General features: G+C 48.5%; 1 protein-coding gene across 1 annotated transcript; it reads right to left on the bottom strand.

The window, feature by feature from the left end:
- Positions 1-288: 288 nt before the first annotated feature.
- Positions 289-26,030, bottom strand: ATCAY (ATCAY kinesin light chain interacting caytaxin). The gene is made up of 11 exons (XM_077805463.1): positions 25,891-26,030; positions 20,618-20,679; positions 18,711-18,932; positions 14,306-14,491; positions 12,521-12,623; positions 11,673-11,804; positions 7,057-7,143; positions 6,117-6,215; positions 5,706-5,741; positions 2,593-2,628; positions 289-334 (listed from the first exon to the last, which is right to left on the bottom strand). The coding sequence occupies exons 1-11, from the start codon at positions 26,028-26,030 to the stop codon at positions 289-291; spliced, it is 1,149 nt and encodes a 382-aa protein (XP_077661589.1).
- Between the last annotated feature and the right edge of the window lie 515 nt (positions 26,031-26,545).

Below are 26,545 nucleotides of genomic sequence, written 5' to 3'. Positions count from 1 at the left end.
TTTCTCTGCTGTTAAACTCCATCAACGAGATGCATGTGTCTCCAGCAGGTGTTTCTGTGCTTGAGGATGGTGGGAGCATTAAGGAACGCCAGCCAGGGCGCGTCTACACTAGGGGTTAGGTCAGCTTAACTTCATCGTGCAGGGGTGTGGATCTCTCAGACCCCTGGGCGACATAGCTGAGTCAACGTTTGGCCAGGGGTCTGAGAGATCCACACCCCTGCACGATGAACGTTTGGCCCCACTCGGTGAACATCGGCTTAATTTTAAATTCCGAATTAGAAGTAGGTTTCATTCCAACCTGGTTTCCTGATCCTCCCTCGGCAGCGCAGGCCTGCTTGGGAGACAAACATCGCAGTGAATAAGCAAATCTGCACGACACACCCGTCATCCTCAACTAACAGCCCTAGAGTCTTGTGTGGTTTTTTGGAGGGACGCAGGCAGCTCCAGTGGTCTCTCCCAGGTTTGATCTTACCCTGGGGAGGGCATAGTAGCAAGACCCACCTTCCCCTTCAGGAGTAGAAAGGAGAGACTCTGGTAAATAGAGTCAGAGCCAAAGCAGTCACACAATCAGGTCTTGACACTGCAGGCTGACATTTGTCATTGCTTTGCATTCACATGTGATGATGCTGGAGGGTCATATTCTGCTCCGAGCTGCACCCAGGCGTTCAAAGGAGTTGCCCAGCTTTCCCTGGCAGCAGAATTTGGCCCTTTCCTTTGCAGCGGTGCAACATAAAGACAAACATCGCTACAGAATGTCAGGAGACCACTCCGTGTGACGTTGTGGTTCTCTGGCTCCAGTCCCTGACCACAGGGTGTTTCCAGCTCTGTGAAGTCGAAGAGCACTGCCAGGAATCCATTCAGACAGATGAAAACCAATAATGGCGAAAGATCAAGCTGATCCATGTATTCTTTATACTGCCACAGTACAGAAAATATTTCAGTCTCTAGAACAGGAGTTGGGCTCATCAGAGTTGGGACCTGTGGGGAGGTGACACAGCAAGGCATGGTGCTAGGCTTAGAGAATTCGCTAACTTGGGCAATTCCAAAATGCCTGGGAATCACGCAGCTGTGTTTTGAGGTCATTCCCAAAAGGGCCATCTGATAGTTTCAGAGGGTGGCGTTTCAGAGAGCTACCAGTCAGCTGCACCACTCTGCAAATTCCTGTTTCCAGGAGATTGTTGCCACGTTTATGTCTATAAAGATTTTGACCTACACGTGTGGGTAGGGTTTTTCCTGGTGTAAATGGGAGGGAGAGACTGGCAAAGGCAAAGTCCCAGGCTGACATAAGGAATTAAATCTTACCCAAAACGGGGGCTGAACGGCTGTGGGGCAATAAAGCTTTGTAAAGTTCTCTTCCCTTTATTCATTGCCTTTGGGCTAAGAGCAAGGTAGAATCAATTTCCTATCCCCGCTCAGGGCTTGCCAGGGCATGGACCCTGCTTCCTTTAGCTTAGCACTGCAGGTTCAATATCAAAATGATCTCTGGCTTTAAACAAAACCCTGCACCTCACGTTCATTTCTCTGCGGGGACAGGATGGATTCCAAAAGTCCCTCGTTTCCTTTCTCACTAAATCTTGGATTGCCAGGTGTCCGGGTTTCAACCGGACGGTCCAATCGAAAGGGAACCTGTGCAGTGTTTGGTCAGATGTACTGACCAGACACCAAAAGTCTGGTTACCGTGGGGGAAGGAGGCATTGGGGTCATTAACCCATGCCAGCCCCTGCTCAGCCAGGACCGCCTCCTACCTGCATCTCGTGGGCAGGCAGGATCTGTGTCAGGGACTGCAGCTCCCGACCCAGCCCCAGAGCAGAGGGAGGCCAGCTGGTGAGGGGAGGGAGGTGGAGAGGATCAAGTGATGAGGAAGGGGGAGAGGGGAGAGCAGTGAGTGACAGGGGAGGGGTGGAGAGGAGTGAGTAGGGGCGGGGCCTCGGGGGAAGAGGTGGAGCAGGGGGTGGGGCCTCAGGGCAATAGGCGAGGCAGGGGGTGGGGCAAGGCAGAGGTTTCGGCGTTCCTGCTTTAGGGTCCGGTTTTCAGAAATTAAAGAAAGTTGGCAACCCTACATCTCTTGGTTCCCGAGAACAACACGCTCTGCCCCTGGCTTCACATCCTTTGATATGCGAGTCCCCGGGTGAGTCCCGGGATTATCTAGGGCAGAGCTCCCTGGCTGCAGTGACTCAGGAGGGATCTGCATTTTAACATGCTGTCTTTTCACTGTGGTCCCTGAACACACAGTTGAGCAATCACGAGCACTGGGGCATGGGGTTTGATGGCAGCAATTGACTTTGTGAGCTGCTACACAATAGGATTGTTGGTTATACTAAGAGCAAACTGGTCTTTAATAGGGTTAGAACCTTCTTGACACATGCACCCGCTAAGTGACATGGCCAAGTGTGTGCCCTTCCTTTTCTTTCTGAAGATCTTGCTGATTTGCTCGCTAGATTTTCCCCGGTAGCTTTTATCACGATATTTTCAACCACTACTGGCAACATTACACCAGGTTTTCAATGGAACAGAACTGATAACGATGAACCAGGCAGGTGCTGAGGTGCAGCGTCATGGCATGCAGCTCACCGACAAGTGCAGGGTATTTACCTGTCTTTCTCTGCCATTTCTTGTTTCTCCTCTGCCCTGTAATGATAAAATGTATTTGAAATCTACCGAGTGGGAGCCGCCAACATGAAAGGGATGCGCTGGATTCTCCAGCTCATGCAGCTTTTAAATCAAGACCGGACATCTTTGTGAACGAGATGCTGTGTCTCCGCCCAACGGGATTTGGCTTGCTGCAGAAGTTAATAGGAGGGGTTCTTTGGGCCATTGTTATGCAAGAGATCAAACTAGATGATCCTAATGGTTCCTTCTGGCCTGAAATCTATGATTCTATTCAAATACCGAGATCCAGACCTTTCCATTTCTCCTCGCTTATTACAGATCAATCTTGCTTTTATGGTACGTATGGTGTTCTGAAGATGTAAAGCGCTATGTACCTATATTGCTCATTATGGTCCTGATCTTGCAGCCGTTACTCGAGTGAGTCATCTTTTCTCCCGTAACTAGCCCTTTGAGACTGCTGGCTGCTCTAATTTTACGTTTGTGGCTGTTTTGGGGCTTTAGAGGATCTTGCGGGTTTTTTTTTGGTTTGATCAGCTCAAGCAATTTAAAGGAATACCGCACTAATTACTTCTAATAACTTGGGACTAGAGTCTGGCAACCTTACTTCTGTGGAGTAGCCTCTTACTCCATGGGTGAAACCGTGACCCGAATGGGAGTTTTGCTGTTGACGTCAGTGGGACCAGGATTTCATCCCAAAAACCAGTGCAGAGAAATGCAGGCCTGGCAGAATCTGACCTTTAGGCTTGGGTTACACACAGGTTTTGCACTGATATAACTCTTTCGATTAGGGGGTGATTTTTTTTTAAACCAAAATAGTTACATTTGTAGAGTGGATGCAGTTATCCTGGTTATAAAGGTGCTTTGTACCAGTCTAGCTTATTCCCCTTTCTGTACAGGAATAAGCTAGACTGGTATAAGCCCCTTTCATACCAGTCTAACTGTATCCACACTAGAGGGGGGTTGTACTGATTTGAACTTTAGCAGTACAGGGAAAGTGATACGATTTTGGGGGGCAGGCAAGCCCTGAGAGAGGTAAATAGGCTTTTATTTAAGTATGCAGTCACATGCATTTTCAAACATCGATCAGTTTTTCAATAGCTCCTTAACTGTGAAGGGTCCATGGAACTGCATGGCTTTAAAGGGCTGGAGGGCTGTGAGTGGCCCCTCCTAAAAGTGAGGGGGGGCCGACTGACACCAGAACCGTGGTCCTGCCCCCTGGGCCATCCCTTCTTCCCGAGGCCCCGCCCCTTCTCCCCAAGCAGCAGGGTGTGGCCAACAGGGAGAGAGCCATCCAATGTATCAAGATCATTTTGAATTCTAATCCTGTCCCCTCCCTGTTTAGTATCATCCCAAATTTTAAAAATGGACTCTGTGCGATAATCCAAATCATTTATGAAGATATTGAATAGAGCTGGACCTAGTACAGATCCATGCGGGACCCCACTCGATATGCCCTTCCAGCTAGACTGTGAACCATTGATAACTTCTCTCTGAGTACAGGTTTCCAATCAGTTGTGCATCAACCTTCTAGTAGGTTTGTCTAGGTTATATTTCTCTCGTTTGTTTATGAGAGGGTCATGTATCAAAAGCCTGACTAAAGTTGGGATATATCACATCTCCTGCTTCCTCCATCCACAAATGTTCTGATTCAGAGAAACATTTCTGCAATAAATAAATATATCTGCTGAAAGCAAACACGAAAGGGGGCCAGAGACAACCGAAGCGTGTGCTTAACTTTAAGCACACCTGTAAGTCCATTCCTGTTCCACAAAGCACATGCTCAAGTGCCATCAAAATCAACGGGACTTCATCATGTGCTTCGCATTAAGCATGTGATCAAGAGCTGTCCCGAACAGGGATGGAGTTACGTGCTTTGCTGAACTGGGGACTAACACAGGCCCCACTTTGCAGACACTCATATAACTTTGTGTACATGAATAATACCACTGAACTCATTGGACAACTCACATGGATAAAGTTACTTGGGCGCACCAAGTGGATGTACTTGCATGCCAAAGTTTTCTTGTGTGTAAGAGTTTGCAAGTCGGGGGCATAGTTCTGACTTGGGTTGTGCTTTTGATCCGGAATGGTCACCGTGGCTCGGGCCCATGGCAAGAGCTCCTCCTCCCAGGTTGTTAACATTTGATTTGTTCTGTCTGTGGTAGTGAGTCCCACGTAGGTTCCCCGGCATGACGAGGCATTTTGTTTTAATAAACCTCACTGGACGCATGCTAACTCAGCTAGCTTTGCTTCCTTCCCGTACCCCCCTCTGCTTTTAGTATAGGGTACTGTAAAGATAATGTATGCTCTTATCATTAGTTGTGGCAATATATCCTAATTCAGTATTATTTTTTTATCGGATGGGATGGCTTAAAACATGGAAATAAAACAAACTAGGCTATAATGGGCCCAATTCTCATTTATAGTAAGGCCCTTTTACACCTCTCTAGCCTTAAAGAGCGAATAAATTACCTTTCCTGCCACTTTACACCACCGTGGTGAGGTGAAACAGCCTTAAAGAGGCTTTAGGGCTTGTCTGGACAGGAAGTGGTTCCTGATTAACTCCACGTGTGGCATTCCAGAATAAGAGCATCCACACACAGAATTAGTCAGGGACAGTTAAGCAGGAACAACTCAATTGTGTAGACAAGCCCTTTCCCAGATGAGAATCGGGCTCAATAGTTCCCCTGCAGGTTTATTCTGGGGGACTGTTTCTGTGCAGAGTTGGGGGACAGGTTCTTCCTATGGATGGAAGGTGGGGGTTGAATTTACCACAGCGGGCATCTTCACTAGTGAAAGTGGTACGTTGTTAACTCAAGTTAGCTAAACAAAGGTAAAATCCTAGTGGGGACTCGGCAGTTGGCAGGTTTCACACAAGTTATCAGGTTGAGTTAAAACCTATGGGAAAGTCTGGGGTTTAAGCAGCTACTTCCTTTGCATCTTGTGTCTGTTCTGAATGAATATCAGTAAAAGTCAAATACAGACCAAATGGGTTGCCTGGATTATGAGGAACACAGAATTTACTGGCTGTAACTCCCACAGGAGAAAGCTTTAGGACAATATGAGCCCCATTCCCCCCAAAAGGTGATTTTTACCTTTCTTTCCTGGCTTTGGTTCTCTCCTCCTCGTACCTGCAATGAACAAGATACATTTCCTTAAATGTCACCGCCAGGAAAACACAGCATTCACTCTGAAGCCGAAAGAGCCTGGGGCAAGCAATGGCTGCAGAATACAAAGAGTTAATGTGTTCTCTCTCTTGCATTTTCTGCCGGTAGGAATGGGGAAGCTTGAGGCACAGAGAGGGTAGGACTTGCCCAAAGCCAAGCAATGAGTCTGTGGCAGAGCTGGGACTAGACGACAGCCAGGCCTCCTGAATGCCAAGCCGTGATCACAGGACCATCCTTCCTCTCTGAAGCACCGGAAAGAGGTGCACGTGGTGAGGAGCTAATGGACTGTGGCCTCCAGAGTTGCCAAGTTTTCAAGTGAGAGGTCCCTGTGATACTTACTGTAGGAGGCAGTCGGGAATCTGGACGTGCTCCATGGGGATAGTCTGCTCCAGTTCTTCCAGACTGTGAACGTACTGGATCTTATTGATAAACTTCACACTGACAGAGGAAGAGAACATGCACCCTTTAAGAGCTTATTCTGACTTCCCCCTTCATAGAACGGTGACTATCTGGGACATATATCCAGATCCTATCGAAATCTGTGGGCATTTTGCTGTTGATTTAAATTCAACTGGGATATGACCCAAAACGAAGGCTTCTCTTTAACTAGAGGCTACAAACACTTCAGACACCTTGAGTGGGGTTCTCCTGCTCCCAACTTCATTCCACCCTTTTGACAGTAACTTTTGCTGAGAGAGGATGGCTTGGGGGTGAGCTGTGAGTGCCCATCCTATGAGTTTTTACACCAGTCTATGCAGTGACCCGTACCGGGAGAGGCTGGGGCTAAGGCATCTGGGACTTTTCAAAGAACCACTAACTTCTGTGGGGAGAGAATTTGGCCTAGAGTCCTCCTTGCTAGAGCACCCACCCAACCCAAGTCAGGAGCTGGCCAATTGTTCCTTTAGTTGTTATAAGAACTTGATAAAAATAAAAACAAACAAACAAAAAAACCCCTTCCAGCAGCATTGGGACACCTTTCCCCACTCCCAGTGAGTAAATTTCTTGCCACAAAAATCCAGCCTCCCTTTCTGGCTGCCTCAGTAGGGTAACAGGAATACAGGGCTTGCCAGGCTCAATCAGAGAGAAGGTCCAGCAAGCTCAGTATCCTCTCTCTGACTGTGGCCAGTCCCAGGTGATTCAGAGGAAGGGGTGACGCAGGTGGGATAATCTGCCCCTCGTGTTGTGTAGCCCTCACCCTGCTCTCTAACATGTAGAGATTGACACGAGGTTTAATAGCTTTTCCAAAACCCACTGGGATGCGGGAGAGTTCTTTGTTCACCTGATGAAGGGTCTGGATATAGCCAGTACTGTCCGGATGAACCACGAAGGGTGCACGATTATCAAAGCTTTCAGGTTTTTCCGTAGCCTGCAGAAAGGCCAGAGGTGAGAGGTTAGATGCAAAGGGCTTGCTTCCAAACTCCTGGAGGGCCCCGTGGGACTCCGTGGATTTCAGAGATTTACTCTGGTTATCGGGGCAGAATTGGGCCCACAGGATCACATAAGTTAGAGAAGCAGAAGACCTGCTAGGGCATAGTCCTGATGCCTTTAGCTATTGTAGGAATGTTCCTACAGTATATTCTTCAGCACCTCACCCAGGCCTTGTTTTACACACTCTGATGATAACAGGGCTTCCACCATGTCCGTTGGAAGAGGAAAGAGAAAATCTGTTCTAGTCCTAAAGCAGCAAGAGGCTAGTCACACAAAGGGTCTTCGGCAGGCAGTGCTCAGTGTCCTCTAACGTTTAGGTGCCTTGAAAATCGCTGGGATTCACAGAGCCTGAGTTCGGGGCCTGGGCTCCCTATACAATGAATGGGGAGAGACAGGCACCTCAGAATGGGAATCACAAAAGCCAGTGTCTAGGTGGCCCCTTGCCCAAGCTAGCTAGAGGGAGGTGCCCTGTCCTGCCCCTCTCATGGAGATAGGTGCCTCCTTCTGCCAAGGATTCTCAGCAACAAGCCAGTGGGGTGGGGTGGGGGGGCTACCTTATAACCTTGAACCCCGTGGTTAGCATACTCAGCTGGGATGTGGGAGACCCTGGTTCAAGTGCCCCTTCACTGGAGGAGGAGAAGGGATCTGCCACCTCTCTGGTGAGCATAGGCGAAATTTAATTTCTATATTTGTGGGGGTGGCTCCAGTCAGGCCAACAGGGCCACGCGTGGAGGGGTGGGGGACTCACAAATTCCGTGCCTGCCCCCAAGGGCGCCATTTCAGATTTGGTGGTGGTGGTGGTGGGGGACACAACTTTAACCGTGATTCCAGGGGCTACTTAGGCAGCTGAAAACTCTAGTGGTTTTGCAGATAATAACTTAGAAATCTCTGACAGGAGCCCAGTATCGAATTCCTATCTCAAGAAAGAAAATTAAATAAATATTAGACTCGCTCAGCTCTAATACTAACATGTTCTGACCTCTTGTGGCAAGTCACTTATGGGACACTGGTTAGTTTTAAAATGGTAATGTCTATTCTTTCTCAGATACTCTTACTAAAGTCAGAAGGGAACATCGTGATCATCTAGTCTGACCTCCTGCACCTCGCAGGCCACAGAACTTCCTCCACCCACTCCTGTAATAGCCCCCTAGTCTCTGGCTGAGTTACTGAAGTCCTCAAATCGTGGTGTAAAGACTTCAAGGTACAGAGACTCCACCACACCACAGAAACACTAACCCAGGAACCAATCCCTGTCAGAAACCCCATTGCCAGCTCTGTCCCCATATCTACTCTAGCGACACCATCAGAGGACCCAGCCACATCAGCCACACCATCAGGCATAGGCGCCAACTTCTACTCGCCCTGGTGGGTGCTTGACCCCGCCTCTGCCTCCGGCCCCGCCCCGACTCCACCCCTTCCCCACCCCCATCCCGCCACCATTCCTACCCCTTCCCCAAAGTCCCTGCCCCAGCCCCGCCTCTTCCCCGCCTCCTCCCCAGAGTGCGCCACGTTCCTGCTCCTTCCCCCTCCCTCCTGGAGCTGGTTTTGCCAAGCGCTGGGAGATCGGATGAGGAGCCGGGACATGGCGAACTCAGGCAGGGAGGCAGAGGAGGTGAGGTGGGGCAGGGAGGGGAGCTTGGCTGCCGGTGGGTGCAGAGCACCTACTAGGTTTCCCTGTGGGTGCTCCAGCCCCGGAGCACCCATGGAGTCGGCGTCTATGCCACCAGGGGCTCATTCACCTGCATATCTACCAATGTGATATCTGCCAGCATGTGCCAGCAATGCCCCTCTGCCATGTACATTGGCCAAACTGGACAGTCTCTACATAAAAGAATAAATGGACACAAATCAGACATCAGGAATGATAACATACAAAAGCCAGTAGGAGAACACTTCAATCTCCCTGGACATTCAATGACAGATTTAAAAGTAGCCATCCTGCAACAAAAAAACCTTCAGAAACAGACTTCAAAGAGAAACTTCAGAGCTACAATTCATTTGCAAACTTAACACCATTTATTTGGGCTTGAACAGGGGCTGGGAGTGGCTGGCTCACGACAAAAGCAATTTTCCTCCTCATTAGTTATTGGGAGTGGACCACATCCACCCTGGCTGAATTGGCCCTGTCAACACTGGTTCTCCTCTTGTAAGGTGACTCCCTTCTCTTCATGTACCAGTATATTTAGCCTGTGTCTGTAATTTTCATGCCATGCATCTGAAGAAGTGGGTTTTTTACCCGCAAAAGGTTATGCCCCAATAAATCTGTTAGTCTTTAAGGTGCCACCGAACTCCTTGTTGTTTTTATGGATATAGACTAACACGGCTGCCCCTCAGATGCATTTCCTTTGTCTACAAAATCAGTTCTCCTCTCAAAGAAAGATATTAGTGACTTTGTTAAAAAGAAAAGGAGTACTTGTGGCACCTTAGAGACTAACCAATTTATTTGAGCATAAGCTTTCGTGAGCTACAGCTCACTTGCTGTAGCTCATGAAAGCTTATGCTCAAATAAATTGGTTAGTCTCTAAGGTGCCACAAGTCCTCCTTTTCTTTTTGCGAATACAGACTAACACGGCTGTTACTCTGAAACCTAGTGACTTTGTTTTCATTGAATACAAGAATTGAAACTATTGTAGAAAATTCTACAATTACTTTCTATCCTTTAGGCTACTTGCAGTTCGCCAAGCTAGGAGCAGATCATTTAACTTTAGGAAACACCCTAACAGCCCTTTCTTATCTTAATTACCTGCTAATCACTCTGTTTATAAACAGAATTCTGACGGGCTGCCTCAAGAGTGCAAACAGGGAGCAGCACCTCTCCCATCTCTGCAGAACTCATTGCATCCCATACTCAGACTGCCTGCCCCTGAGGCTTGCAGTTTGAGGGGGGAAACACCCTTCCTTGCCCTCCCCTCCACCTGTGCAGGTGAGCACCCTAACCGCTGGCCTATGGGATACTCTGCTGTGGGGAATCCCTCCTATTGAAGTTGTTCTACTCTGACTAAATTAAAAAACGACATGGGTGCAGGGGGCCTGGATCTTCTACCCCCCAGGGGAGCGTGCTAACCACCAGGCTACAGAGTCATTCTCATGCCTGCTTGTTCTCTCTGGCTCAATGATTCTTCCATTATTTAGACACCAGGGACACCCGAAAATGGAGACACCCCAACTGATCAGCTGTCTGCAGCATCCCCAAACCTGAACTCAACAGAGTTATGCCGATCTACACCAGCCAGGGATCTGGCTTCTACAATATAGATTAAAATAGTGTGACTAAGAAATTCTCTTTTTACTTACTTCTTCCAAGGAGACACCCATTATTAGTATCCCCTTTGTGCTAGGCGCTGTGCAAACACAGAACACAAAGAGAGTCCCCGCCCCAGAGTTTACAATCTAAGTATGAGACAACAGACACCAGGGGAAGAGAGATGGGGGAGCCTGAGGAAACAATACTTTTTATAGTACAGAGCGTTAGTAAAATACTCCTTAGTTCCTTTGCATCAAATTGACTTTGACCGAGGTGTGTCTCTCTGTTACATCAGTTGTATCTGATGAAGTGAGCTGTAGCTCACGAAAGCTCATGCTCAAATAAACTGGTTAGTCTCTAAGGTGCCACAAGTACTCCTTTTCTTTTTGCGAATACAGACTAACACGGCTGTTACTCTGAAATCTGTTACTACAGGTATACATGCTTGTATTTAATACTCCTGTGAAATATAACCAATAGAAGGGATGAAATAGCATCAAAGTCTAATGTGAAAATGATCCTCATTTTCTTGTTTATGGACCCCCCGGTCTGTATATGCTGCACCTTTGTCTTGGGTTGTGAAGTGTGAACCCGGTAATCAGGAATGAACGACCCAGTGAGTGTAAGGAGGAAGCAGGCCCGACAGTTCCTCCCGCTGGTGCCCATTTAGCGCTGCAGGCTGGCTTTCCCAGTGCATCACTTTGCAAGAGTCCCTGCTGCCGCATGGGAGATGTGGAATGATACCAGGTGAGAAACAATTCTGCTGACTTTGTCCCCTTTTTGCTAGGAGGGATGGAGTCATGCCCCCGGGACCTGTAGTGTTCAAGTCCCACCCCCTATAGGTGGGGTCATAGAATCATAGAATATCAGGGTTGGAAGGGACCTCAGGAGGTCATCTAGTCCAACCCCCTGCACAATGCAGGACCAATCCCCACTTTTTGCCCCAGATCCCTAAATGGCCCTCTCAAGGATTGAACTCACAACCCTGGGTTTAGCAGGCCAATGCTCAAACCACTGAGCTATCCCTCCCCCGTCCTCTGTATGCATCCAGTCCTAACATACCTTACGTGGGTGCATAGGAGCCAAAAATCAGCTTTACAGCTGTGGGACTGAGTCACATTTACACTAAGGCTCCTTTGCATTGTTTTGGTGGTGCCTTAAGCTGGGTGTATAGTGCAGTGGATGATCAGGGAAATAACCTGCCCGTAGAGGGCATTCCTCACCTTCTGTCTATCATCTGGTAGCATTTCTTCAGCCAGCCCAGGCCTGGCATCCTCCGACGTGGTGTGGCTCCATTCAGGTACACAATCATGTAGTCCTCGGCCACCAGCAGCTCCAAGCTACTGATCACGTACCTATCGGGTGGAAATCCAAAGCTGCCATGGAGTGGGATTGCAGGGATTGAAGCTTCAATACATACTGCGGGGTTTCTGTATTTATTTGTGTACACCCTCTCTCCCAGCCCCACCATGCTGATCATTCTCCAATCTATTCTGACTCCGTATTGTGACTCAGGTCACTGTATTTGGCCACAAGAAGGTTCAAAGGAACATTGCAACTGAAAATCTGACCTGTCTGTCTTTGTGGGTTGTGGGATTTGGAGAAGATGTTTCAAATCCACCATGAGGCACCTTTGCAGGAGCCATGAAGGGGTGTGTTTAGGTGGGGCCTAGAGATCAAGTACAGTGGTCCATACATTTATGTCCATAAGTTCCTTTGCACAGCAATAGCCTCAGATGGATAATTCCTACTCTGGGCAGGCATTTATTGCTGGCCAGCATATGGGCGCACATCAATGCTATATGTGAAGCTGCTTTGAGGTATCGGTGTTGGGTCAGAATTTGGACCATTGGGCAGGTAGGAGGACACTGTGGACAACAGGTCATCCAGCAGTATTCAGCCAGATACACAGCAGCACCCTGTACAGCTGGCATGGATTCCACCTTGCCTAGTCTCCCAGATGAGGTGCTCCATGTAAAGTCCCAGTGAGTGGCACAGATACTGAGGTTACCTGGGGACCCAGGACACTTCTTGCCTCCCCTCCATCATGCAACTTGGCGTTGTCACTTACAAGAAGAGATTCTCCATGATGTAATGGTAATCAGCTAGATTACTGTCTGGGAGATAGCAGGCAGCAAAGACAATGATAGCATTGAGACCTTCTCCGTAGTACCCTAATAGAGAAAGAGATGGACAGCATGGCCACTTGAGTGAGACAGAGGCAGGAGGTCAAAACGGAAAACAACTAAGTGCTTCTGCAGCCAGGCCTGTGCTTATGCTGTGTTGTGGGACACCACCCCGTCCACAGAGAGGTGTCCTGACCCTGCGCAGAACTCCCACTGACCTCCATGCAAGAGGAACTATGCAGGATCACAGCCCGGGAGAGATGCAATGCGATGTTTGCTTTGTTGTATTATTTTATGAAGCTCCTGTTGCTGGAGCAGCTCAGGGCTTACTTGAAAATCACTATGGCTTGCAGTGTGCCACAAAGTTGTGCCCATGAGGATTTTGGCAAATTCCCAAGGAAGTTGGATTCCAGAGGTAGAGGCCATCGACTGAGAGAGCCCAACTTATGATCCAGTCCTGGAAACTTTTACCCAGGGGACGAACAACAACGGCTTCCCATTGGATCTTAACATGCTCTGTTAGGCCCCTTATTCAGAATGGTCAGCTCATTATTCAGTTGTTGGATATAAACCAGTCTTTGTATTCGGGGAAAATATAGTCTGCTGTCAACGCACAGGAGTAGGAGCGCTATTCCTGGCTGTACCATTGACTCATTGCTAGCCACGAATTTTCAGAAGTGACCACTATGTCTGGTGCCTTAGTGCCTACGTGTCCAACCTGAGACACCAGGGCCTGGTTTTCAGAGCTGCTTAGCTCCTGCAGCTCCAGTTGACTTCCGTGTTAGTTGGGGGTGTCCCGCACCTCTGAGGGGGACCAGACCCTATTGCTGCCATCAGCTCCTGTATGCTTTCTATTATGTAGCTAGGTTTTTTAGGGTGATATACAGAGCTGGGTAGAAAATGGTTTCCCCATCCCTGGAAGATTTTTGATATTTTATCCTGTCCTGGGACGAAAAGTCAAAATATTTAAATTTTTTGCAAATGAAAAATCTACAAGACATCCAGTTCAGGTCCATCAAAACATTCGGTTTCAACCTTTTAAAAATTTGTTTTACATTGAACTGCGAATTAACTTAAATTTTGAAACAAAAAAGTCGTTTTGGACCAAACGAGGGGAACTTTTCGCTTTGCAAAAGTCAAAACAGGATGGTTTGACAATTTCAAAACTTTTTTCCCCAAACATTTTTCCAAACAGGCCGTGCATTGAAACTGGCCCTGTCCTGCAAAGTGTCGTCAGAAAAAAGTTTAGTCGAAATAATCCCAACCGGCTTTAGTGATGTGAATGGTGCCATGCTGAGTGGGATAGCTGCCTCGTACGATATGGGGAACTGGCTCTCCTTACTGATGGGCAAGACAACCAGTTGCTCATGGGCGGTGGGTATCAAAGGCCGGGGGAGGCTGAGCCTCCCCAAACAGCCTTGCGTGGCCCTGCCCATGCTCCATCCCTGGCCACACCACATGCCCGCCCGGTACCCTGGAGCTGGGGGCACTGGGGGCTGCGCTGCCTGCTTGGTGCTGGGGGGGCTCTGGCGGGGGAAAGGAGGGAAGAGGGGCAGGGCCTTGGCCACAAGGGGAGACTCGGGCCGGAGCTAGCCTCCCTGAGCCTGTGGTTCACCCGCCGCCCATGCAGTTGCTACATCTCTTCCAGCCACACCATCCCAAGAAGCAACTATAAGAAAGGCCGGCAGGTCAGTGCATTTCTGAGACACCATGGTCTTCCTAAACCTCACCTCCATGTGTCACCACCTTCATGTAGGGTTTGATCATCTGCAGATCAATGCGGTGTTCCTGCTCCCCAATGATAACTGTCCTCCATAGTCGCCCATTGGTAGCGCTGCTGTCTTCTACCACCCCATCCCCAAAGAGGTCTGCGCTGTTCCCGGGCATGTTCTTGGCTGTGGCCACAGGTGTATCATCTGGAAGAGGGAAAGCGAGAACTCTGGTGAGCTTCTCCTTGAGACTGGATAGAGGTCTAAGGTGCTTATCTAGGCGTCTACACTGAAAACGTACATTGGCATAGCTATGTCTCTCCGGGTGTGAAAAATCCCCCCATCCCCATAGCAACACAGTTCAGATGACCTAACCCATGGTGCAGACAGTGCTAGGTCGACGGAAGACTGTAGTGAGTGTCTACACTGAAGCGTTACAGTGGTGCAGGTGTAGCTATGCTGCTGTAGCGTTTTAAGTGTAGACACACCCTGAGATCCAGATTCAGAATGCATGCACTAAGAATACAAACTGGAGTCTCAGTCTGCTCTCCATGCAGGGCAATAAGAGACCGCAACAACCACAGACTGAGAACCTGTCACCTCAGGGTGGGATGCAGAGATAAAATTTCTCTCACCATTAATGACTGTCCATTGAAGCAGCTAATCCTGGAACCCATAATGGGAGAGGCAATTCTTGCTTTAGTCCTAAGTGGTGAACAGGATCTGGTCCAAGAGGTGAATATAGCTGAACCACTCAGTAATAGAGTCGATTATGTAATGAAATTAAAAACCCTTGTAGGGGGGAAAAGACCAAAGAAACCCACTACAGAAGCTTTTAACTTCAAAACAGGGAACTACACAAAAATGAGAAGGCTAGTTTAATGGAAATTAAAAGGAACAGCCACAAGAATGAAATGCCTGCAAGCTGCATGGAAATTTTTAAAAAGCACCATAACAGAGGCTCAAACTAAATGTCTGCCCCAAAATTAAAAAAAAACATAAAGCAGCAAAAGGACCAAAAAGTGACACCATGGCTAAACAACACAGTAGAAGAGGCAGTTAGAGAAAAAAAGAGATCTTTTAAAAATTGGAAGTCAAATTCTACTGAGGAAAATAGAAAGAAACCTAATCTCTGGCAAGTCAAGTGCAAAAGTTAATAAGGCAGGCCAAAAAAGAATTTGAAGAACAACAGGCAAAAGATACAGAAACTAAAAGCAAAAAAAATTTTGTTAAGTACATCAGAAGCAGGAAGCCTGTCAAACAAGCAGTGGGACCGCTGGACAATCGAGGTGCTAAAGGAGCACTCAGGGAAGACAAGACCATTGCAGAGAAGCTAAATGAATTCTTTGCATCAGTCTTCACTACAGAGAATACAAGGGAGATTCCCAAACCTGAGCTATTCTTTTTAGGTGACAAATCTGAGGAACTGTCCCAGTTTGAGGTGTCATGAGAGGAGGTTTTGGAACAAATTGATTAATTAAACAGTAATAAGTGACCAGGACCAGATGAGATTCACCCAAGAGTTCTGAAGGAACTCAAATATGAAATACAGAGCTACGAACCGTGGTATGTAACCTATCGCTTAAATCAGCCTCTGTACCAGATGACTGGCTGATAGCTAATGTAAGCCAACTTTTAAAAAAGGCTCCAGAGGCGATCCTGGCAATTACAGGTGGGTAAGCCTAACTTCAGTAACAGAGAAATTGGTTCCAACTATAGTAAAGAACAAAATTGTCAAACACTGTGATGGGGCACCTGCCCCACACTGGCCGGTAAGGGGTTAACTGAGCCCTAGGAAGGCTGTGCAGAAAGCAGCCAATAGGAGAGGGGCTGCAAGGAGCAGCCAATTAGGCCCATATAAGAAGAGTTGCAGGTCAGAGCAAATTCAGTTGCTCCCTGGAGCTCCAGGAGGGAGGACTGGCTGCCTTGCAGGAGGAGGAAAGCTAGCACCTCGGACAGAGCAGTGCAGGGCGGGATCAGGGGAGTGAGGGCGAGCTCCTAGCTGACTGATAAAACTGGCATGCTGAGGCCCTGAGACAAGAGAGGAGAAGGTGCTGGGGTTGTGGGGAAGCGGCCCAGGGAAGTAGACTGAGAGGTTGGAGGGGACGCAGCGCATGGCTGCTGCCTACAGGGTCCCGGGGCCGGGACCCGGAGTAGCGGGCAGGCCTGGGTCCCCCCTCACCTCCACTCACCACTGAGGAAACGCCTGGACGATCGGACTGTGGTACCTCCCCCACCAGGAGCGGGACGGTGGGGGGAGCACAGAGTATGGCACAGCTAGAGGGCTGTGTCCTGAAGAGGACGCCATGGTCCTTGGAACGAGACGGGTCCAGGAGCAGAAGTGACAGAGGCAAGACATCACCAGAAGAAAGCGCACCGCCTTGCCGAGCTAATCCCAGAGACAGCCAGCAGGGGGCGCTAGCGAGGTGAGTGAAGCCCATCACAGACACATAGATGAACATGATTTGTTGGGGGAAGAGGCAACATGGTTTTTGTAAAGGGAAATCGTGCCTCACCAATCTACTAGAATTCTTTGAGGGGGTCAATGAACGTGTGGACCAGGCTGATCCAGTGGATACGGTGTATTTGGACTTCCAGAAAGCCTTTGACAAGGTCCCTCACCAACAGCTCTTAAGCAAAGGAAGCTGTCATGGGATAAGAGGGAAGGTCCTCTCATGGATCAGTAACTGGTTAAAAGATAGGAAACAAAGGGTAGGAATAAATGGTCAGTTTTCACAATAGAGAGAAGTAAACAGTGGGGTCCCAAAGGACCTGTATTGGGACCAATGTTGTTCATCTTATTAATAAATGATCTGGAAAAAGGGGCAAACAGTGAGGTGGCAAAGTTTTCAGACTATACAAAACTACTCAAGATAGTTAAGTCCAAAGCTGACTATGAAGAGTTACAAAAGGATCTCACAAAACTGGGTGACTGGCAGGTGAAATTCAGTGTTGACAATTACAAAGTAATGCATATCAGAAAACATAGTCCCAACTTTACATACAAAATGATGTGGTCTAAACTAGTTGTTTCCACTCGAGAAAGAGATCTTGGAGTCATTGTGGATAGTTCTCTGAAAACATCCCCTCAATGTGCAGCAGCAGTCAAAAAATCTAACACAATGTTAGGAACCATTAGGAAAGGGCTAGATAAGAAGATGTAAAATATCATAATGCCACTATATAAATCCATGGTACGCCCACACCTTGAATACCAAGTGCAGTTCTGGTCACCTCATCTCTAAAAAGATATATTAGAATTGGAAAAAGTCCAGAGAAGGGCAACAAAAATGATTAAGGTTATGGAACAGCTTCCATATGATGAGAGACTAAAAAGAATGGGACCGTTCAGTTTTGAAGAGAGACAGCTAAGAGGGGCATATGAGAGAAGTCTATAAAATCACGACTGGTGTGGAGAAAGTGAATAAGGAAGCGTTATTTACTCCTTCAAGTACTAGGGGTCACCCAATAACATTAATAGGCAGCTGGTTTAAAATAAACCTAAGGAAGTATTACTTCAAACAATGCTCAGTCAACCTGTGGAACTCGTTGCCTGGGGATGTTGTGAAGGCCAAAAGTATAACTGGGTTCAAAAAAGAATTAGATAAGTTCATGGAGGATAGCCATTGATGGATTTATTAGCCAAGATGGTCAGGGATGTTCTGTGTGTCCCTAAACGCCCCAACTGCCGGAAGTTGGGAATGGATGACAGGGGATGGGTCACTCGATAATTGCCCTGTTCTGCTCATTGCCTCTGAATGAACTGGCGCCAGTCACTGTCAGAAGACAGGATACTGGGTTCCATGGACGGTCGGTCTGACCCAGTGTGGTCTTTCTGATGTTCCTGTTCTTACATTTGGAGGGGCACTCGAGGGAGGCAGAATGTAATGATCTGTGTTGGAATCTGGCCTGAGGTCAGTGCCCTGGCTCTTGTGAGAAGTGACACAGACTCTTTATTGAGCTCAAGTAGTCAGTTCCTCGGTATTGCACCTCACCTGAGAGATGGAGCCTCTGCTGTGGAACAGCATGCTGGGGGATTAGCACAGGACTGACTCGGGGGGAGAGAACTTCTGAATCACCCCCCGCACCCCTCCCTGGAGCTGTGGGGGCAGATCTTCGCAGGGGACTGGACAAGATGACCTCCTGAGGTCCCTTCCAGTCCTAAGATTCTATGATTCTGATTCTATGATCTTCAGCTGGTCTCAATTCTCGTCGTTCCATTGACTTCATCGTTGCTACGACAATTAACAACAGCTGAGCCTGTGTCATACCGTCAGCTGTGAACGTCCTGAGGACAAACGGTACACGACGGAGCTATGTGTCACAGCTGGGGAACACCAAAGCAGAGTCAAAAGAAAAAGGGTTTAAGTTAATCCAAGACAAGCACCAAGTCCTAGAGAAATCCACCCCCGTTGGTCTTTTTTACCTTCCCATTCCAGTTCATTCCCATTGCCCAGGAACTCCAGGGAGTCCGTCTCATCCGGGGTTTCGATGTCATCTACATTAATGTCCAGGTCGTCAGGCGTGTCCAGGAAGTCATCGGACAGCATGGAACCCTCACTTTGGTCCAGGGAAATGTTGATTTCAGGGGCTATGAGCGTCTTGCGCTTCCGATGAGCCCCGTTAAAGTTCAAAGTGTTAGGGGGAGCTGCAAGGAAAGAGGAAAGTAAGCGGCAGCTTGTCCTGATCATCCACCCTTGCACCAAGACTTTGCCCTGCCAGATCCTTGCATCTGTGCAGCAGCCTTACACCCCTGTGCAGTGAGTTGTTTTATCGCCATTTTAAAGGGGGGTTAAACTGAGGCACAGAAATGTTAAGCACCTGTCCAGGCCAAGAGAGTGAGTCAGTGGCAAGAGTCAGGAGTGGAAGGCAGGTGTCCTGACTCTCAGCTCTCTGTTCTAATGAGGTCTCTGCACATTACAAAATACAGCCCCGCTTTTGAAGTGCTCACAAAGTCATTCCTTGCTGAGCTTGGCAAATTACTGAGACTGAACTTTCTCTGGGTCCAGAGTCTCTGCTCAGTTAATAACACTTAGCATTAATATAGTGCTAACTAAGTGATCTTCACAAGCCCCCACGAGACAGGTCAGAATCATTATTGCCATCTTATGGATGGGAAAACTGAGGCACAGAGGCCCTGTCTACACCAAGCAGGAAACTGTGGCTGAAAAATATAAATAACCATAAGAATAGACCAATTTGGGGCCTAATGATGCTCGAACCTGTATTTGAGCCTAGTTAAGAGCCTGATAATTGTTTTCATGGTTTGGTCTCTGGAACCCTTGCTATGGCTGATTGGTGATGGTGGTTTGCTGACATCACAGAGGAGGCAGCATGGTACAGTGAATTAAATATATGGCTGCGATGAAGGAATTCCTGAGTTCTCATTCTGGCTCTGCCACTGACTTCCAGGTATGGCCTTAGCTCAGTCACTTGTTCTCTCAAGTCCTGTCTATGATGCTAAACATGCTTCTTTTATCTTAGGGGACGTCTACTATCCATAGCCAACCACAACAAAAGCTGCAGAGCTCAAAGCACAGGGGGGTGAACAGAACGACTTTTACTTAAAGGATAAACTAACCGGATAAAATAAAGCGAGGGAACAAAGAGGTCTGGGGCCACTAATGCAACTGTCTTTGTGCAGCGCCTAGCACGATGTATAGCACCCAGTCCTGGCCCAGGACTGGGGCTCCTAGCTGCCACAGCAATAGATATTAATAAGGATTGATCCTTAGGGTTCCTCTCCTCTCCCTATTAAACAAGTGCTAAATAATATTCTGGCTCTGTTCGTGGCACGTATGCAGCTGTTGTATCTGCTCTATTCTGTCGGCGTCCAGGTGCATGGCAAAGCTCAATCAAATAACTGCAATGAGCGTTCCGGTCTGAACTCTGTTCTGAGCAAAGTGGATTATGGCAGCAATTGCTCAGCTTATCAATGAGCATCTGGCTTTTCAAACTCTTCCTACTGCTTTGCAGTAACTCACCGAGGCTGCGGGCACAGCTGTGTCCCCGGCCGGCTGCCAGATGGATGGAAGCCATGGGGCATCCCATTCAAGGAAGTTGAGAGGGGTGGGACATAATTCGGAGGGGCTGAGCACCCACAACTCCAGTAGGAGTCCATGGGAGTGCTCAGCACTGTGACAATGCCTGTTTCCCCCACTTGTTGTGAATCTGTAACACACTCAAATGGTTCTTAGTTTTGATCCACACGCAAGATTTTTTGCTGAGACTTGAAGGAAATTTGTTCTCTCTCTTCTCTAACCATGGCCTGCTGCCCACTGGGCTCAGCAAAATACCCTCTTCGAAGCCCAACAAGGCAAGGCTGATACTTACAGGATGTGTTCTCATCTGCGGGTCTGCCCAGGGAGTCCATTCCTGTCTCTTCTGGGAGGGGTCTGCAAACCAGCCAAAGCAAAGGGTCCAGGAGGCAAAGAGAGCATAATTAGCAGGAGATGCCACTATTAAAGTCCGTTCATCCCAGCTCCTTGCGCTTCGTAACGACTATCTATAAGTATATTAGGCCCATAGTATTTATCAAGTTCAAGGTACAACATCATTTAAAAATCCATCAGGAAGAAGTCCCCCACCCTAATACCAAATAGGACAGGACCAGTTATCTTCAAGTCAATGCCTCCTCCTACCCAGCTCCCCAGCAAAAGAGATCAATTCCCAATGAATGCAAAGGAGTAGAGGGGAAAATGGGTCACAGGTGCAAAAAGCTCTGAAGCGAGCCAAAAATGGAGAAGAAAAGACCAGCCAAAGAAGATAGGACCTGCCATGTATCCAAAATAAGTAGCCAGAGAAGGATCCCAGGGAAGAGAGTCTCAATGCAAAGAGCTCTGGATTGAGAAAGACCTTGCCTGAGACTGGTTCAATGTAAATCTAGGGATGGAGAACAATAGATCTACCTTGGCCAACCCTAACTGCTGGGCTGGGATGTAGGGTCAGAAGAGGCCTTCAGCTCAGAGTATGAGGAGCTTTAGAAGTTAATACTTGATACTGAGCTACGAAGCTATGGCTCAGCTGGCTTTACGTCCCTGACCTTATACACATGGCAGACGTGCCACCCACAATGGAGTGAGAGATCGATAGCAGGTCTTTCCATTGTTGATGCACTGGAGAGCACTGGGGAAAATGTGCAAGTTCTACACCTTTGAGCCACATACATTTCAACCAGACGCAATAGTTGAGTTGGGTCCATCCCATCTGGAATAGACTGGGAACAACCTAATCAACTGCCATTTATTTTTATAGCATTTTGCATCCCAAGGTGCTTTAGGAGCTATCTATATGAACACACACACACACATATCGCATCCCCACTGAAATGCAGCCACTTCTGGGGTGCGAGGCAGCAGCCAGACACCCAGCTGCCACCCAGCAAGGAGAGTGGACATTTTAGCCAACGGACTAGAGCAAACTCTCTTTCACCCCCAAAAAGTGCCAAGAGACGTCCTCACTCTCCCTTATTAAACTGCATGAAACCCACGTTCATGTCCTGTGAAGGATGAAGGGTTGCGTCAAACCTACAGGGATTTGAGTTCGTGGCACTGGGGAATCTATAGATTCTAAGTTTGATGTTTCAGATACTAAATTACTGCCCCCAGCAGTGTGTGAATTAACCCTGCGATACACGTGAGGAACATACCTAGTAGGAAGCCCTCATTCATCATCTGCATAGAATCATTGAATATCAGGGTTGGAAGGGACCTCAGGAGGTCATCTAGTCCAACCCCCTGCTCAAAGCAGGACCAACACCAAAGAAATAGTGTCTGTCCATGTCATATCTATTAATGGAGGAGGCTCCTTCAGGAACTAAGGTCTGGGGAATGCTTAGCTTCTGCAGAAGGAGTCTCTGAAATATTTGATGGCTGCTGTGTTAACCCTCCACTGAAAGCTCCCCTTTGCCAACCTTAAAGATGGGATGTTGACGGAGAGGAGATTCTAGCAGAGCTGCTGAACCTGGAAGACCTGTTCACTCCTCTGCTTGGTGGATTCTTGTAGGGAGGTATTGTTTAGTCATTCTCACTCTTTCACGGTGCCTTACACCCTTGTTTCCTTGCCCACCCAGATGAGGCTCCTCCCCAAATCTAATAATAATAACAAAGTATTCACATAGGAGACCCAGTCATGGGCCAGGGCCCCATTGTGCTAGGCAAACACAGAACAAAGAGATGGTCCCTGCCCCAAGGAGCTTCCAATCGAAGTATAAGACAAGACACAGCAGATGGGGACAGTCCGATGGAGGCGGACGAGGAAACAATGAGACCAGCATGATAGGTTGTGGTCTTAGCACAGCAGCAGCCGGACTGTTGTCAAGTTTTACGCATTGCAATGTTCTCCTGGGTTTTCATTTAAAGTTCCTGGTTTGGATTTAACCCTTCCCTGGCTGCATTTGCAGCCCAGACAGCACGGCCTTGTGTGGGCCCCTTGACAGCCGGACGGGGAAATGGACTAAAGATGATGCCACGCAGAAGCCTGGGAGCTCAGCCACTCAGAGCAGGTGGATTTGGCTGCTGCATTCACTGAGCCACAGCCCCCGCCCCGGCCTTCCCTGAAGGGGCCCCCAAACAGCGAGTGTCCTGCCAAGAAGGGAGCCTTAGAGTGTAAAGTGAACAGACACTCTGGGCACATCAGCACCCACCCTGGGGCGGTTATTTGTGGCCTGACTTTATACTTCTGCCCAAGGAAGATGGGGGGGAAAAATTTGGCCCATGACATCACTTTGCAATTTTTCTACCCACAACGCTGCGAGCTACACCACAGCCCTAACCTGAACCATACCCCGGCAACTGCCTTTCACTCATTCTCTTCAAGGCCCGGGGTGGTGGGTAGAGTCCCCCTTTGGGCAGGCTAGCCCTGGCTCCGTCCCTTCTGCCTGCCCCCCCTCGCAGCCAGAGCCCCATCCCCCCTGTGCCCGGAGGAGCCCTGAATCCCTCGGCCAGAGGAGCCCCGGTCTGGCCGAAGCCCCGAGCCGGACCCCGCACCTGCCCAGAAGAGTCCCGGGCCCGGTGCAGCCACGCCGGGTCGCCCCTCCCCAGACCCCAAGCCGCCCGGGGGAAAGCATCTCTGGTCTGGAAGAAGCTTTTGCTATGCCCCATGCAGGTTCTGGGGCGGCTGAGGAGGCGGTATTTGCGACTCCGTCCAGAGAGGAACCCAGGAAGCTGAATAGCACATACCATCTCCTCAGCCGCCCTGGAACCTGCCTGGGGCATAATAAATCAAAAACTTCCCCCACCAAAACCCCACAACTGGGGGTAGCACCAGGGGAAGCACAGCCCCCCCGGCCTATTATACCCGCCCCCCCTGTCAAGGCACCTTGCAGAGACTAACTAATGAACCCTTCCTGTATGATTGTGGCCTTTAGCTGGGTGGGGAACCTGATGCCAAGAGATTAGGTGACTGGGGCCAAGGGAGTCAGTGGCCTTAAAGAAAGGTTTCAGAGTAACAGCCGTGTTAGTCTGTATTCGCAAAAAGAAAAGGAGTACTTGTGGCACCTTAGAGACTAACCAATTTATTTGAGCATAAGCTTTCGTGAGCTACAGCTCACTTCATCGGATGCATCCTGTGGAAAGTGTAGAAGATCTTTTTATACACACAAAGCATGAAAAAATACCTCCCCCCACCCCACTCTCCTGCTGGTAATAGCTTATCTAAAGTGATCACTCTCCTTACAATGTGTATGATAATCAAGGTGGGCCATTTCCAGCACAAATCCAGGGTTTAACAAGAACGTCTGAGGAGGGGGGGCAGGAAAAAACAAGGGGAAATAGGTTACCTTGCATAATGACTTAGCCACTCCCAGTCTCTATTCAAGCCTAAGTTAATTGTATCCAATTTGCAAATGAATTCCAATTCAACAGTTTCTCGCTGGAGTCTGGATTTGAAGTTTTTTTGTTTTAATATCGCAACTTTCATGTCTGTAATTGCGTGACCAGAGAGATTGAAGTGTTCTCCGACTGGTTGCAAGGTAACCTATTTCCCCTTGTTTCTTCCTACCCCGTCCCCCCTCAGACGTTCTTGTTAAACCCTGGATTTGTGCTGGAAATGGCCCACCTTGATTATCATACACATTGTAAGGAGAGTGATCACTTTAGATAAGCTATTACCAGCAGGAGAGTGGGGTGGGGGGAGGTATTTTTTCATGCTTTGTGTGTATAAAAAGATCTTCTACACTTTCCACAGTATACATCCGATGAAGTGAGCTGTAGCTCACGAAAGCTTATGCTCAAATAAATTGGTTAGTCTCTAAGGTGCCACAAGTACTCCTTTTCTTTCAGTGGCCTTAAAACTCAGGAGAACTCAGCACCTCCATGCTATGCTCTGGCTCAAGACTCCCCCATTTCTATCCTGGCCCTTCCTTGTGCAGAAACTGATGAGCCCCCTGCTCCCCCCACAAAAGGTGCAGTGGTTTGTAATACAGGCAAATAGGACCCAGGCACGCCGTATCATTTCCCTACCCAGGAATTTACAGCCATGTCTCGGGGAGCACTGAGCTATACGGCAGCCCCGGGTCACAGCTCCAGAGGCAGATTCTGACTTTCAGCTTGCACCATAAACCTCCCTTTTCTGCAAGATGGTCGCCGCTAGCAGGAGGTTCAGCCATGCCAACGTAACAGAAAGCTTTGCTTTTAGATGCCAGGGCCAGAGTCTGCACTCAGTCACACTGGTGCGAGTCCTGCATCATTTCAAGGAAGCCAGTGGATCTACCTGGGTGTAAATGAGATCAGAATCTGGCCCACGCGTTGCATATGTTAAGCAGCACGTCTCGCCACGTCCCCTTGTAGTCTGCCCGGCTGAGCTACGCAGGTTCTCGCGGGTGCATGACTGATGTAGGGTGTTCTGAAGCGCAGCACACTGGGCAAAACACCAGGCTGTGTTCCTTCTGCCTGGCGCCTAATAACCCGAACTAGAATTTGTGTTCCACTGTCCAGTGCCTGCGAGGGGCTGTGGGGTGAAGATTTGCGAGTTCAGGGACAGAGCCCCACAGAACAGGCCAGTCTCAGAGCAACCCATATGCTTGTTTTACCTGGTACGTTCAAGCAAGGGGGATAGACTGCCCTACAGAACTTCAGAGACTGCCTTTTGAACTGACACACCACCACAGCCATCAAATTAAACTGTATAAACATTCAGATGAAGGGATAATCCCCTTGGAGCCAGGTTGTTGTATATTAACGAGTGTACGAGTTCTGGTTAAAGGCACACTGGCCCTGTTTCTAAGGTCCAGCCCAGAGCCCAGCAGACAGCCGTACCCTAAACTGGTAAGAAATAAGAATATTCCTAGATCAGTGCAAAAGATCCACTGGACACACACACACGTATGCGTGTGGATGGACACACACACACACTTTCTGTCTGTCTTTCTCTCTCTCTCTTTCCCTGGTTGGTTCTGTGACTGTGATCTGACCCTCTGATGCTTGACGGGTTGGGTGATGCACTGTCAAAAAAAAAAAAAAAAAAAAAAAAAAGCCATCTGGCTTGGGTGTATCAAAATACCTGCTGCCGTGAGGCTCAGGGGTTTATGAAGCTGATGGGGGATTTCAGATCCTTTTAATTTAGCAATAGAATCTGTCTAAAAGTCAGAGGTACGGGGTCTTCCTTACCTTTCCAAAGGATGCTTAGACTGCTGTCTCCCACTTCCTAGGGTAAGTCTGCCCTTGGGTTTTCCTTCCCACACAGCTAGCTGAAGAATCTTTCCCCTTTTCCAGAGTTTCCTGAATAAAGCAGCTTTTCTAAGGGTCATGGGCCACCATTTTGCTCTGTACTGATCAGCTGATGGCCAATTTCACCATATAAGGCACCTGCTCCCCTGTGCCCCTGCTGTGGATTAGATGGATGCTAGTGACACAGTGAGCATGCTCCTGCATCCACCCTCTAGCATCACTACAGCATCACTGCAGTCACACAAACAGCTGAGACATACTGTAGCCAGGAGATTAAACCTTCAGGGAGCAGTCTTTCCTTGCTGGTGCCACTTAGGTCATTCTCAGCCTGGGTGACAGAGCTCAGCCCGGTTGTGTAGCAGTGGACACCACCCCTTTGCTACCAGGGAACAGGAAATTCACCCCAAGAACCGGCTGGCTACGGGGAACGTTCACATTCCGCCCTTTGTCAGGCGCTGAATTCACTTTGCCCAGCGGGGATCTTTGTAGGGACCGCCTGCACCTTTGTAGCCAGAGGGGCTAATGGCCGCTAAGCAAATACAGTTGCTCAGCACATCATCTGGGCTCCAAGGCAAGCCGGAAGGGACAGTCTCTG

The sequence above is a fragment of the Eretmochelys imbricata genome, chromosome 25, assembly GCF_965152235.1.
Source record: "Eretmochelys imbricata isolate rEreImb1 chromosome 25, rEreImb1.hap1, whole genome shotgun sequence".
In the NCBI taxonomy this organism is placed as follows: Eukaryota; Metazoa; Chordata; order Testudines; family Cheloniidae; genus Eretmochelys; species Eretmochelys imbricata.
Note: the sequence above shows the minus strand (reverse complement) of the source record. Positions and strands in the feature narration are given on the sequence as shown.

Excerpts from the sequence above, each read along its gene's own strand:
- ATCAY (XM_077805463.1), bottom strand. The coding sequence starts at position 26,030 with ATGACCCTTAGAAAAGCTGCTTTATTCAGGAAACTCTGGAAAAGGGGA. Across the intron at positions 12,624-14,305 it reads GAAGGTGGTGACACATGGAG|GGTACTACGGAGAAGGTCTC; the intron begins GTGAGGTTTAGG and ends TTTCTCTATTAG. Across the intron at positions 7,144-11,672 it reads TACCAGATGATAGACAGAAG|GCTACGGAAAAACCTGAAAG; the intron begins GTGAGGAATGCC and ends GCCTTTCTGCAG.